Source organism: Micropterus salmoides, unplaced genomic scaffold (assembly GCF_014851395.1).
Source record: "Micropterus salmoides isolate LMB-PRFRI ecotype aquatic unplaced genomic scaffold, ASM1485139v1 Ms_hic_scaffold_5, whole genome shotgun sequence".
Lineage (NCBI taxonomy): Eukaryota > Metazoa > Chordata > Actinopteri > Centrarchiformes > Centrarchidae > Micropterus > Micropterus salmoides.
The window spans coordinates 39,902,781-39,918,011 of NW_024044237.1; the positions used below are offsets into that span (position 1 = coordinate 39,902,781).

Genomic DNA, 15,231 nt, shown 5'->3' on the forward strand with positions numbered 1-15,231 from the left:
CAGCAGGGACGTTTATTAACTCTGGACAATATAATTTTATAGATTTTAAATGGTTTATATATAATTTTTTTACCCTAAAATGGATGCTAAAGATTTGGAATTGACTTTATTTTACAACCTAAGCTTGTTTTCTTGTTTCGCTCAAACAACTGACATTAAAACTTTAGTATCAGAAGTGCAAGGCCCATCTGGACTGCCTCTTTTATTCCAGATTAAAGAATCTGCTGCAGATGGATAAGCTAACTGTTTCTATAGCGACAAACCACGGCTGGGAATAACGTGTCGCAACAGTAATGCAGGTACAATAACGTAGGGCTGCTGGACAATAAAACAACAATATAACAAATGTTCAATAAATGTTTGATTTTATTCACTTGAATCACACAAATTTTGATTGAGGGGCATTATGGAGTTTCCAGCGGCCTCTAGCGGTGCGGTTTTAAGATTGCAACCAGGCGTGTGTTCGTACGCGTTCTCGCTTGAACTCAAGAGCGAGCAGAATCTGAAACACAACCGCTGTCACACAGAAATACCACAATAAACGCAGGAACACCAGCATGCAGGCTGTGGCTTTTCACACAGATGTTACTTCAACCTTCCCGTCTCAACACCGGCACCGTAACGCTACTTCATTCAGCGCAGCGAGCCGCATATCGGAACAATCCTCCCGGAAAAAAGGCAGAGTGACAGCAGCTAAAGACAGAGCTGGAAACTCAGCTGAACTCCCGCTGCAACGTTACAGTAATGTTTTTATCAGCTGCAGGTTGAACTAATCCGCGCTCGTTACATGATGACGTTACATTTACTGCATTTAGCCGACGTGCTACATCGTTAGCTCGCCTGCTGCTTTCAGTAACCACCTTTACTATCTGTGAATCTGTCACCGGAGGCTCAGCAATGTCAGCACAGCTACATGTACTGGATGATAATGAAACTGTTAGTGAGCTGGACTGAATATTATAAGTGACTATAACAGTTAGACCGCAGTCAGTAACTTTCCTGTAACTAGTGATAGCAGATGGCTCTTCCTTTGTTGCAGTGTTTTATGTTATGTGGGTCTCGTTAGTTACAGCGACGTAGACGTGGAGAAGCTGTGGAGCTGAGTAACGGTAAAACCACAATAAACATAAACTGAATGTTACGAAGCAAACAGCAGCAGGTCCTGCTGTAGCGTTAGCTGGCTGCATCGCTATAGGCTAACGTTAGTAAACAAATCGCTCCACATTTGCTTTTTGCCGTCACATCCTTTCTTGCAGGCTAAATCAACAGTGGCACACAGGATAGTAACATGGGTCGCGTTAGTTGGTGAAGTAATGAGGAAAGCTAACGTTATATAACTTTGCACCGGATAATGTTAGCAACTGCTCGCTGTTAGCCGACAAGCTAACGTGACTTTCTCTGTGTTTCTCCAGCTTTACTAATGCTCACTTTGTTCTTACGCGACATCATCTGAACCCGTTTGGTCTGATGGGCTTCAGCACATAAACCTTTACTGTTGTTTTGGATCCTTACGTGGAGCCTGTGTTTTGCTGGGAGCCGGTTGTTTTATGGTGTTGGTGGACTGCATGTCGTTAGCTGCCGTGTTGTCGCTGTAGTCTGAGAGGCTCGTGAGCGCACAGGGCTGAATCCGACCCGGAGACCTCACATTGAAAGCAGAATAGTGGCTGATGCAAGCAACGGAGAAAACAGGCGTGTGCTTCATTTCTAAGTGAGTTTTGAGCCCACTGACAATAAAGCAATGAAAATTTTATTAATTTCATTGAAAAACTTACATATAGCCCCTTTAAGAGGTTGAGGAAAAAGGACTGAAAACAGCTTTTACTTATACTCTAGATAGATATAGATTTCATCATAATTGTTTTGAATATTCTGCCTCAGATTTGAGAAGTCATCCGCTGTTTGCCCTCAAATATTCTGACCATAAAGAAGATTTTAAACCACAATTAACCATTCACCATCACTCAGGAGCAAAAATCAGCCTTTAAACTCAAAAGAAATAACGATTTGATACTTATGATAATTATCTATATCGAAAGATATGAAAGTTTTTATGGTGATAACATTTTTATCATTGTACAGCCGTACAATAATGTATTACTTTTTGCTGTAATGCAGATTTTGGTGATATTAGACTCGTTACAATCTCAGTAACGCGCGTTACAATCTCAGTAACGCGCGTTACAATTTCAGTAACGCGCGTTACAACGCATTTCAACCCAAAATAAAGTGTTTTGTTTTTTTAATAAATCACCAACACAGAGAAACATTGTGACACCAGAAAAAAAAAAGTACAAGATAAACGTTATTTCCTGTTGCTGGAATTTGATGGTTGAAGTTGTAGGCAGGGTGCAAACTGGGCTCCTCTTAACAAGACGGGAGCTCCCCTGAAAAAATTATCACTGAAATTTTGGGGGGGGGGGGGTCTCTAAAATAGTGACAATATGGATCATGAATCATGCATAAATGTAATTCTATGTAAGTTTTCTTTTACAATTTCCTTTCCTGATCAGAGAGGCTGCTGTCAGTGCATCCTGACCAATCCCGTCGGAGTGTTGGGAGATTTAAATAATAAATATGTTGTGCTGCAGGAGGTGGTTAGCCTGGTTTAGCATAAAGACTGGATGCAGGGGAAACAGCTAACCTGGCTCTGTTCAAATCCACCTCCCAGCACGTCTAATGCTGATTAACATGTTTCTTGTTTAATCTGTACACAAACAAATATGTAAAGACCAAGTTTGTGGTTTTGGGGCTAATTATTAGGGGTTAGAGGTGCTTGTAGAAGTATTTTTAAAATTACAAATGTCCTGGAGATGGTTTGCAGAAAGATATTTGTTCTTTTTCAGATTTCAATTTGTGACGCTTTAAGAGTCACAAATAAAACGAGCAATAGTTGATCGTCTTACCGTGTTGATGGCGGCGGCAGGTTGTGATGATGCGTTGAGTGGGCGGTCCCTGGCGACCACCAGCTCCACCGTCTCTCCGGGCTGCTGCAGGAGGGTCAGCGCCTGCTGCTGGCTGATCCCCGCCTCCAGAGGACTGCCGTTTATCACCAGGATCTGGTCCCTCTCCTGGAGACACCCGTTCCTGCAGCCACAACACCAGTCAGGACTTTCCAGTAACACGATAAAAACCAAACTCTCCCGCAGAAATCTCCACGGTTACACAGCTAGCTGGTTAGCTTTTAGTAATTCACTTCATAATATTTTCCATGGCAATATTGTATTGATACACGGGGGTCAAGTATCAATCTTTTATTATATAAATTGTACATGAGAACTACGATAATAAAATCAGTTGCTTTTCAGTCCAATAGAAATAGAGCTTTTCTTTGGGGACACAATTTGAAGTTAATAATAAATTGCAATATTATATCGTATAAAATTTGTATCATGGGGCCTTTGGTGTTTCTCACCCCTAGTTACTAGTGTTTGTTTTGTTTTTTTATTTACTTTTAACTAATTGCACATTTTTACCATTGAAATCTATGGGGCTCTGCAGTTCAGACACCATTTCATTAGTAAATATTAATCATTTCCATTTTAATAGTATATATTCTTTAGCTACTAGTGCTCTTGTTTTAGTAAATAGTAATTATTTCCATTTTACTAGTATATATTCTTTAGCTACTAGTGCTCTTGTTTTAGTAAATAGTAATTATTTCCATTTTACTAGTATATATTCTTTAGCTACTAGTGCTCTTGTTTTAGTAACTTTTCCATTTTACTAGTAAGAATTCAACCGTCAATAACAAGTTATTGATAAATGACTAGTAACCCCCAAAATGCACTAGTAAGAATAAAAATGTTACGAGTATCTTTTGGAAAAGTTACTAGTGACTATTAGAATATGTACTAGCATTTAAATAGTAGTTACTTGTAAAATGGTATTAGTTACTAGTACCTAATGAAAACTTTTAAATAGCTAGTAGTAAGTTTAAAGGAATAAATGTTAAAACGGCTGGCCATAACACACAGTAGCTGTTAAATGCTAAAACAGCACAATGTAAACTGTATTCCAGTTTTGCTGATTATCAAGTTTGTTTACCTTTTCGATTTCTTTTTGACTTGATTAAAAGGGTCAAAATAGTTATATATGTTTTAGCCCAGAAGTGTGATCACACAGTGATTAGTTATTGTATTAGTTTTCAAATGGTGATCACACAGAATAGCCTACGTGTGTGACCTGGTTAATGAGAGAGTTTTTCTAACGTTACCAGAGTCAGAAAGTAATAAAAGCCTTAGGACTGACGTTTTTGAATTTATTTGGTGCAGTCTGAAATTATGTCAAACGGCAATATTATGCTATACTGCCTCAACTGTTGAGTGTCTATGAGATCAAATAACATAATCATGGTTCCCAAAGGCATCCAGAAACTGAGCAAACTAAAGAAGTAAACTGAGGGGGGCACCTTTTCCCAAGCTTTGTCTGAGGGGAGGTTGTTTTAGATCACTTACAATAAATGTTTTATTACCTACACTCTTATTTTTATATCCAAAACACTATTTGAGTACAATTTTCACAATGAGCTGTGATTTGAATTATAAAAAAATGACTTTAAACATCTAATAAAATCTAATTTTGTCGGAAATAAAAGCAAACATGATCTTCAATGTGTGAAAGGAACTTAATATCTTTTATCTCCATGTTAAACTGCATTTCAGTCGTAGGAGCTGCTTCTTCATGACCTGCTGCTCATTCTGACTGTAGCAAACAAAGCTTTAGCTGAACCTGTGCGCGACGCCTCCAGGCTGGATGTGTTTAACGAAGACGCCCTGACTGCTGGTTCCTTCAGGGTTCAGGCCGACCACGCTGAAGCCCAGACCTCCAGACAGAGGCCGAGTCAGGCGAACCAGCTCTGTGTGACGGCCCTGCACACACACAAACACATTCAGGTTTATATGCATGCCGTGGACTCTGCAGGTGTGTTTGAGTGTGTCTCGCAGCTCCACCCACCTTGGCAGCGGCGAGGATCCATTTCGGCAGGAGGTCAGATGAGGGCGGAGTCTGATGGATGGGTGGAGACAAGCCATTGGTCAGGATGGAGGAGGAGGACAGGGAGGGCGGGGCGGAGCTGCTGGCTGAATTAACAGCGCTCATGATCAGCTGACCCTTTTTGGAGAAACTGAACTCGCTGCAGGTGTCAGGCGGCATATTGTTCAGCTACAGACAGAGGAGGAGGAGGGAGGGAGGAGAGGTTTGTCAGATACGATGTGAAACATGTTTTGTAGATTTAGTTGAAATCAACGGTGTTCTTCACTCATTCTTTTCCAAAGTCAGATGGTTTCTTTTACATTTGATAACTTCTCTTTTGTGTGAGGTACTGAGAAAACATACATACACATTTGGTACTGAAACTAAAGGCATCGGCCGTCGTAGAGAAACAAACACGTTATTCATACCCAGCACTGTCAAACACACAACGTTCAGTACAACTGGAGCACAAAATGTTCGGCCACAGAAATTAATCGGCCAAAAATAGCAAAAAAAATAATAATAAGTCAAATTACGGAAAAATTATGTTGCATTTTAAAGGAGACCCGTTATACTGCATTTCCAGTCCTACATTGTAGTTCTGTGACTCCTGTATGGCAGCTTTGCATGATTCAAAGTTCAAAAAAAATTATTTTTTATCTTATACTGACTCTTCATGTAGGCCTTCATTTCAGCCTCTGTCTGAAACAAGCTGTAGATGCTCCTGTCTCTTTAAGCCCCCGCTCCAAAGCCCACTGTCTTCTGATTGGCCATTGTCTTATGTATTTACCAGGCTGCCGCAGGGATAGGGCTGCATGTTCCTTTGTGGGCGTGGCCAGCATGCTCTGCCTGGAGCAAATGACCATATATGGAAATCCAGCCTCGGAATGACATCATACCGAGCCGTTAATAGAAAAAATGGTTTAAAACAGCATTCAGAACAGGGAGATATGAGGCTGACTTCTTAGAAAAGAGCCGCTTTGAGTGTTTCTGTCACTCGTCTGTAAGAAGGCTAGCCGCACCGACATTTGGAGTGCACATGTATTCAAGCCTTTACGGTAAGTGAACCGGCCCAGAGCGAGCTGACAGGCAGGTTAGAGACTTTATCCTGTCAGTTTGTCTCTTTAGTATGAAGAGAGGCTGTGAAGTCTTCATGTTACAACATTATTTATCAAACCGGGTCGGACTGGATGGATTTAGCACGAGGAGGAAACACATGTGACAACGTCCGGTTTTCAAAATAAGGCGTCTGTACAGGATGGAAATAAGATTAACTTATTATATTCACAGAAAGTATAAAACATGTTAAAAACAACCTTTAAAAGTAAACGGACTCATGTAATTTACTTTACCGGACCCTCTCGGGCCCCGGACTCCCCCCCCCCCCATAGTCTCTCCACATCCTGTGGGAAAGACTGAGGGAAAAAAAGCACATTTTGACTATTTAATTTATGCAGTGGGGAAAAAGGCAACAAAAGAAAAAAAAAAAATTCTCATTATATTCGGTTTGGGACAAGATTTTTCATTTCAACCTTTTCTAACGCGATACTTCAAAATGTGACCAAGAAAACGTTGATGGAAACACGACTACTGATAAAGAGAGAGAGACCAAACTAGACTTCACCTTTCTTCAAGATAACAATAAATTATTAATTATCCTAGCAGAAGGACAGACGGTAAACCTCGCAGCCAAGTAAGTGTCCCTGTCACATACCTGAGGGACTTGGCGGGCTGTTGCACTCAGTGTTCGCTGCACGGCAGGTTAAATCGGGTTCATTATTGTTGGTAGTTTACTTTCTATCTGTATTTGTTCTATTGGTTGTTGTAACTTGTAACTGCTAAACTGAACAGTCGGGGTTGCTTTAATTCTCGTTATGTTCAAAATGTAAACTTTGTGATTTTGCTTTGAAAACTGCTTTGGCAACATGGTCTAACAGAAACATTCATGCCAGTAAAGCACATAGAAGTGAAACTGAAAGAAATGACAGACAGAGAGGGAGAGAGGTGTTATATGCAAGGACGTTGTCGACAATAAAGAAAGACATGGAGGGAAAAAAAAAAAAAAAAAAATGAGGCAGGGAGGCCGGGGGGTAAGTGAGGAGGAGAGAGAGAAGAAAAAGAAATCAATAGATTCCTCTGCAGGCTCTCTCTCTGAACAGGTAATGTATTAATGACCTTTACACTCACATTGTGGAAACTTATCAGTCTGCGGCTTATTTAGGCCAGGCTGACGGAGCAGGATCCCGAGCCATTTCATCAATACCGCCTCGACAAGGCCGTTACTCAAAGCAAGACACTAGATATTAAAGCTTGATAGATCCGCAGAGAGCCGGGGGAGGGAGGGAAAATAAAGAAAGAGAGAGTCCCTGCTTCATATACCCTCCACCGGCTCCCACCGACGCATTCATAGACTCAGCTCTGACCTTCGCAGCACTTAGAATATGAAGCCCAGCGTCAGTTATTGCCATTATCTTAATTTGGCCTGCAGATTGTTTATTGTAAAGGCTCCGCGTCACAACGGGCTGGAGCTGAATACAGATGGCGATGCAGAGGGGATTCAATTCAATGTCCCCGCTCAGCCCCGCTGACAGGTCACAGTGTTGGACAGGAGGCGGCGGCGTACCGGTACCCAATAGGCTGTCGACACCTGGGCGGAGTCACACATGTCAGATCAGATGGGAAGCGTTCATCGGTCTGCAGAGCTGCTGCAACTCATGATTGTGGAAAAAGCCGGTTATACACTAATAAAGATAACACTGTCTGAGCAGCGGAGGACAAACACCTGCTGATGTCATGTAACAACATCTCACTGAAAAGATTAATGCTGCGTCTCAATTTGCGTCCTGACACTCACGAGTCCATAAGTGCGTTCACACTGACTGATAACGTATTGATATTTACTGTTTTAGTGCTTTGTAAGCAATCCACACTGCAAATGGACCCTCAGATGTTCTGTATATTTGTTCTGACAGTTTGAGCGCAAATGTGGAAATTCTGCTGTTGAAATATTACAGTTACCTAAAAACTTTTAAAACCTTTATTAAAATCCTTGATTATCTGTATCCTACAACAACATCTGGTGGGTAAAATTATTTTTTTCACAGGGTTTTAAACGCTTAAAAAGGTTCAGTGTGTAAGTTTTAGCGACATCTAGTGGTGAGGGTGGTGAATTGCAACCAGCGGCTCACGGTGCATTCACGTGCTCCTCTAACGGTCCCATTTCCCGAGTTGTGAAGTCGTTCTTCCGACTTCAGTGCGTGTTCATGTGCTCTTATTGTGGAATCAACATGGACGCTGCTACAGAGATGTGTTGGATGAACATTATCAGAGCTTATAAACAACATGCAGACATCCAGTTCACTCTACATGGACAGCAGACTAACCGTTAGAACCAGATTACACATTATATGTTTGCTAAATATGAATATGCAACACGTGATTTTGCACGAATCAAAGTACTGTATACTTCTTTATGTCCCATGTACACTTTATTTCTCTTTGTGCAATAATGATTTAAGGAAGAAAAAAAAGATTCTGATTATTCCGACACCGCATGAATGCACCATCAGTCACCGCTCTCCCTTTGTAAGCGTGCAGGAGACGCTACAGCGGCCGACACGCTCCGTCGGCTCTGAGCTAAACAACACGTGTGGTCGTCCATTTGTCCAAATTTATCTTCTTTTCTTACTTTTCAGACGACAACTAATAACATTTCTACTTCGTCTTTGTACGTATTTAACGTAGCGATGAGACGCGCTCTGTAGAGCAGTTTGTCCGTTTGGGCTACTGTAGAAACATGGTAGTGCAACATGGTGATGTATATAGATAGAAATCTCTCATTCTAAAAGGTAATAAAAACAAAGGTTCATTATGGGAGGTCTTTGTACACCACTGAACTGCACTGACATAAATACAGTCATTGGAAGATGAAGACGGGGCCAGACCACGACCCACCCGGCCCAAACAACCAGACCAGGTGACCGATCGCTCAGAGGAGAGGAAAGAGAGCCAGGAGAGGAGCCATGCTGGCCCAGCTTGGACTTAATTCTGCTCCTATAGAGCCGGTCTGGACAAAACGGGACTCATTTTGACCAGAAAACGGAATTCAGAGTCCACATCGTTACAGAGACCTGCCCCGGGTCAAGCACTCTGCAGGCGGTCCGTGTTCCGAGCTGTCAGCGCAAGACTCCGGCGAGATGAGACGAGGTGGACTCTGGGTTTTACATCGATGGTACTCGGTGCTCAAACACAGTGAAGACGGACTCTGTTCAGACTGCTTATTGTGAAGATGAAACTTTCATATCATCATCTGGTTGCTGCTCTTTACATTCACCCCAGATGCAAATAAAAAAAAATGCACTGTGGAATATTCTGGGTGAATATGTGTATGTATGTATATAAATAACTGCATATATTGTTTAAGCAATTCATAGATTTCACGTGACGTCACATTCCAATGAAAACGCCCCCTTGGAGGGCAAAAAGACGTTAATTTCCGCTGCCTGCCAACAAATATGCTGGATGGTTGTTGTGCTTTGGGATTTACTAATCGAGGAGACGAGCCTGGGCTGCGTTAGGTGAGGGATTCCCCAGAAGGTTAAAGTAAACATTACCGCAGTCGAGCGGCAGGCAGGGACCTGGCGGTTTGTAACGGTAGAAATGCGGCAGTGGATGCTGTGACGTTATATGTATCGGAAGTGCCGAGCACGTGCAGTTTGTGTTCATATCTTTCTTTTTCTTGAGTTGAAAGGTGATCTAAATAAAATCTGACTGCTTTTGCGGCGTCTCTACGGGGGAGTCGCGCTGTGAGCCGCTATGTTGGTCCGTTGTTTTGCCCTCCAGGTCACCGCGCATGTCACGTGACTGAAAACTACGAATAGCTCACGACAGGCCGTGGTGCACAGTTAAGGGGCGTTGTTCACCAACAGCCTGAAGTGAGCTATAGGTTTTATAAAACGGTTACCATGGCAGAAAGAAAGTAGGCTAACAGACGCGCTACAATTTGACTTTATTTCATCAACATTTCTTTATGAATACAAAAAGTAGTCCCAGTGTTTGTGTGTTTTCGTGTGAGAGAGAGGGAATCACGTAATAAGCAATGATTTCTCTCTCTTATTATTTATTTATTTATCCATCTCCGCCAGTAAAATCTGATCTGCATCAGATTGCATTTTAATACCAGGTGTAAACGCGGCGTGAGACCGCCACAAAGCTCAGATTATAACTCGAACCCTGTTTGTCGCGTAGTGATTTGGATCTGTGTGAAGGAATTCGACATCATGCCCGTTGTATACGCTCATTATATCACTACTATGAACCAATCAGATTGCTTGATTTGAGCTACCCGTTTTATAATTTAATTTATATGATACAATATTTTAATACAGGCCTACACTTATTATGTTGTGTGTGCTGCATGAAGAAACTACAAATTTCGTTTGTTATGCAGCCTTGTGCTGTATAATGACTAATAAACAACCTTGTAAACATGGTTATTGATATTGTATTGCATTTCTGTCAGTAAGTCCTCCTAAATATCACACACTGGACCTTTAAGTAAGATAGAATGAATGCAGGAGTTTGTAACTTGTTGTAAAGTTGGAGAAACTAGTGTTTATTTCAGTCCTGCGACATCAGTCTAATTTGATTTATTGATTGCTGTCGGGATGTAAAGAGAGGTAAATATTTTAAATTCAGTAGAAGACTCACTAGCAGCGCGGTCTTTCTTTGTGTCTCACCTGGTGCCGCAGCTGTTTGATGGAGTGCTGCAGGGTCAGGATGTGGTTGAACAGCGGATTCTGCAGAGTCTCCCTCAGGTTTCCCATCGTCTCACTGTGGGTCCACTCCTCCCTCTGGGCCAGTTTGGCCTGCAGACGCTCCAGAGCTCCCAGAACCTGCTGACGCTCCGCTGTGGACACTGAGGACGAGCACAGGACGTAGAGTCGTCAGTCTGAACCTGATAATATCTGCAAATGTTGAATGAACAGCCGAGAGGATTTACCTGCCGGGACATTTTCAAACATCGTCGTCCCTCGCTCTCCGTCTGACGTTCTCGATCACTGATCTGAACAGACAGAACATTATTTGGTTAAAACTATGAAACTCTGATATTAAGGTTAATAAAAAACATGTATAACATCACTTCGGTGCAACATAAGACATCCAGGTGGACGAACAGGTGACAGCACAGAAACACAGACAGTAAGGTGCTATTGAGTTTTAGCGCCGACAGAGCCGAGTGCTGATGAACCTTTCAAACGAGCTCGAAATAAACTGCAATCTTACAGTTGACTAGTAGAGCAGCTTTAAAAAGAGAACGACTGACTGAAAGCACGATTTATCCGTGTAATAACGCAGCTCGTCAGACGGTGAGGAAGGACTGCACAGGGGTTAAACATTCAAACATCTGCCCAGTCGGATCGTTAGCGAGCTGATCTCATTTACATTTCATATATTCTGATCTCGGCAGGGCGACAGCAGCCAAACACCTGCTGCTCAACATCACACCAGACTCCATTTACAAAATCTAGTACTTCTAGTTTGCCGTGTGTGTGTGTATCAGTATATATATATATATAAAAAATCTGTCAAACATTCACTTACCAACAAATTACAAATCACATATTTACAGTTTAAATACACACTGTACATATTAACATGCACAGATCATCCTTCATTGTCAAACATAAATCCTGCATGCGGTTTAAACACGTACTCATGCAGATACCGGACATCTACAGAAAACACTCGCATACGTTTTTATTCATTGCTGTTTTGTTTTTTTTACTATACACACATATTTCTCACCTTCTTGTATAAAATAGTTTTATCTTTGTTTACCAAGCAGCTTTGTTGTCCCTGTTAGCTGAACGTCTTCCTGGAAATGTGTCACAATGAGAGGAACTTAAAAACCAGAGTCTGATTTGTTTTACGGGTGATGTAATATACAATAATTTTAAAATATACTTTGGGCTGTAACTTATGAATCTGGTTTACACACACTTAGGCAATAAAGCTGTTTCGCTGTGACTAACAAGTATTTTCATTATTGATTGCTCTGTCGATTATTTTCTCAATTAGTTTTTGGGTCCAGAAAACTGTAAAAAAAATATAAATCCCAAAGAGATGTCCTCTAATGTCGTCTTTTGTCCACAACCTGAGCTGCTCAAGGACTCGCTAGTGATTAATCAATTAATTTACTAGCTGACAATTAATCAGTGAATCGACTTATTGTTGCAGCTTCAGCTGCTCTCCTCACCACAGCTGGTCGATCAACTAAATATTTTAAAATACATGTTTTGGGTTTGCATGTAATACGTTTTATAAAAATATGCAAATGAGGATTAACTATTTTCTTGCCATTTTATTTAAATAATTCCACAGTGACGTCTTCAAATGTTTTGTTTTGTCAGACCAACGGCCCAAAAGCCATATTATATTCAGTTTAATGTGCAATAAAGCAAAGAAAAAGCACCAAAACCTCACGTGTAAAGCTGGAAACAGACTTAGTTATTTGTTTCAACACTCATTCGATATCGATAATTATCACGATAAATGTCAAATCATTATTTCCTTCAAGATTTTTGCTCCTGAGTGAAAATTGAAGAAAGCAGATGGTTTATTATGTGGTTAAACTTTTCTTTATGGTCAGAATGTGACAAACACTTGACGCCAAACAGTGGATCACTCCACAAATCTGAGTCAGAACGTTCAAAACTATTATCTTTTTCAACAAATATGACTAGTTCATCTTTTTTCAGGCCTCTTTTTTTCAACAAAATCAATATTTTAATAGAAAAATTAGGTGCCAATTTGTTTGTGATTCAAATGAATTAAAGCAAATATTTATTGACGATATACTGAACATTTATTATATTGAGAAAAATTATATTGCGATAATTATTATTGTTTTATTGCCCAGCCCTAACTACCTGTATTTTATTTACCTGCCAACCAGCAACCTTAATGATCTGTTTGGTAAATAAAAACAACAACAACCTGTTGTTGTCTCTGTTTGTGAAATCAAACAGATGTAAGAGACAGCTTCACACCTGCTGAGCTCTACAGACATCTGAAAACCCGGTTTAACATCCACACGTGAACACAGCAGGCATGGCCTCTGTGCTGCGTTCAGGTGTCTCTGTCTGCACCACAGGTGTGGTTATCAGACGGTTAGCTCGGCGTGACCCGCTTTATCAGCACATACAGGCAGAAAACCAAACAGCACAAACATTCCCAAACCTTTACATCAAATAAGGAGACAGAAACCGAACTGAAAAGCTCACGTTTACGCTTTAAAAGCTGTGATTGTGCGCGCGGGTAGCTCACCTGTCCCTGAAAAAACAGGAAGTGAAACTCAACAGCTCAGACGGGAGGGGGTGAAACTAATAATCAAGAAACACACACACCTGCTCGCCATTAATACTGTTAAAGAGTCTGAAAGTGTATCTTTAAACAGTTAAACCTGTTGTCGGGAGCGAACTTCAATCAGCAGGTTCAACTCGCAACAGGTGCATCAAACTTAAAATAAAAACAACCTCAAACCAGCTGCGACGTCTGAAAACACACATTATTCATTCAGTGACAACATTAAACCGAACTTCTTCGAGTCTTCACGGGCGTTAAAGGAGCTAAAACAACCTTACAAAACAAACTTTTCTTCCTCCATCAGCTCCCAAACTCCAGAAACTGCAACACAGCCGCTCGCTAACAGTCGGCTAGCCGCTAGCATGCTAGTTAGCTTGTTAAACGGCGTCTGATAAAACTGTCGCTTCCTAACTTTTCGCGCGGGAACAGTCGGAGGATGTAGCAGCCAGAGAAAAGGTGAATTAATAGAGAACAGACGGGTTTAAAAAAGGTTTCTGAACTGGTGTGAAACTCACATGAACTGGATCCAGTTTGGCACCAGTGTCGCTTTAATGCTGCGTTCGCGTACTATCGGAGATATCGACTCCCAGTGCGTGTTTATGGTTTCAAGACGTCTGAATTAACGTGGGAAAGTAGAGCCGTCAATAATTTCAGCCCCATTTACTTATGTCTCTATATAGTTAGAATTAATTTAACCAATGTTTCTTCATTCCTTTTGGTAATAAGATTTGTTTTAGAAATCTAGAACGCTGATGGTTAAGTTTTATCAACTTTATGAACTTTAATCTTTGAGTTGACTTAACACTGTGTGCAACTTTCTCACCTTCTCCCTCTTCCTGAAGACAGTTTGATGGGGTTTTTTTGGTACATGTTGTCATTCTAGATATGCTATAAATGCATATATTATAGTGACTAAAAGACAGATTAAGGAAAAAGAAATATCTAGTTGTCTATCTATCCACGTGCACACATAATCAGAAGCAGAAACAGCTTTATTACCAAGTAGTTTTTACAAATAATTGTTTTGGCGACAAGGTGCGTAACAACAATAAACAAAATCCATAAAATATGGAAAAAACTAAAATATGAATTGACAAAATATACAAGCTGCAGAATAATAATAATAATATGTGAAATAATTTACATGTTTGCCAGAGCTGCAATGATTAATCAATTAGTCAACTATGAAATTTACTATTTTGATAGTTGATTATATCTGTTTGAGTCATTTCAAAAAAATAACTCAGATTCCAGCTTCTTAAATATAAATATTTTTGGTTTTGTTGCTCCTCTATGACGATAAACTGAATATCTTTGGGTTATGGACAAAAGGAGACATTTTTAGGACATGTTTGACAATTTTCTGACACGCTATAGATCAAAAATGAATCAGAATTGGAATCAGAATGAGGTTTATTGCCAGGTACATTTTCACATACGAGGAATTTGCCTTGGTATATATTGGTGCTTTAGAACATAAATATAGAATCAGAATCAGCTTTATTGCCAGCTATGTGTACACATATGAGGAATTTGACTCAGGATTGTACACTGGTCACGATGTGCTTACTCATACAATAATACAAAATCACAACAATAAAAAAAAAAAAAAAAAAAAAAAAGATAAAGCACAGATCAAAATTGCACAACAAAACAAAACAATAATACCATAACAATAATGGAAAAAAAGAATGCAAAAATTATACAGGATATTAAGCAAGTTTATTTGTAAAGCACATTTCAACAACAAGGCAATTTAAAGTGCTTTACATGAAACGTAAAAGCAACATTGGGACACGATTACGGGATATTAACAAGCAAATCGTTAGTCGCAGCCCTAATGTTTACATATATCAATGCATGTATATGTAATATATATAAAATCTTTGTAAT

At 40.3% G+C, this 15,231-nt stretch overlaps 1 protein-coding gene across 5 annotated transcripts in view; it reads right to left on the minus strand.

Moving 5' to 3' along the window:
- patj (PATJ crumbs cell polarity complex component) overlaps positions 1-13,933 on the minus strand; it is a 202,823-nt gene extending 188,890 nt beyond the window's left edge. For 3 of the 5 annotated variants that reach the window (XM_038698650.1, XM_038698651.1, XM_038698647.1), the window contains exons 1-6: positions 13,854-13,933; positions 10,973-11,035; positions 10,710-10,888; positions 4,954-5,160; positions 4,729-4,868; positions 2,904-3,084 (exon numbers count right to left, since the gene is read on the minus strand). In XM_038698650.1, coding sequence (XP_038554578.1) covers positions 2,904-3,084; positions 4,729-4,868; positions 4,954-5,160; positions 10,710-10,888; positions 10,973-10,994 — 729 coding nt within the window. In that variant the 5' untranslated portion in view covers positions 10,995-11,035; positions 13,854-13,933. Of the gene's footprint in view, positions 1-2,903; positions 3,085-4,728; positions 4,869-4,953; positions 5,161-10,709; positions 10,889-10,972; positions 11,036-13,299; positions 13,474-13,616; positions 13,826-13,853 lie in introns of those variants that run through there. The other 2 variants (XM_038698649.1, XM_038698648.1) reach the window with 2 other exon arrangements.
- Between the last annotated feature and the right edge of the window lie 1,298 nt (positions 13,934-15,231).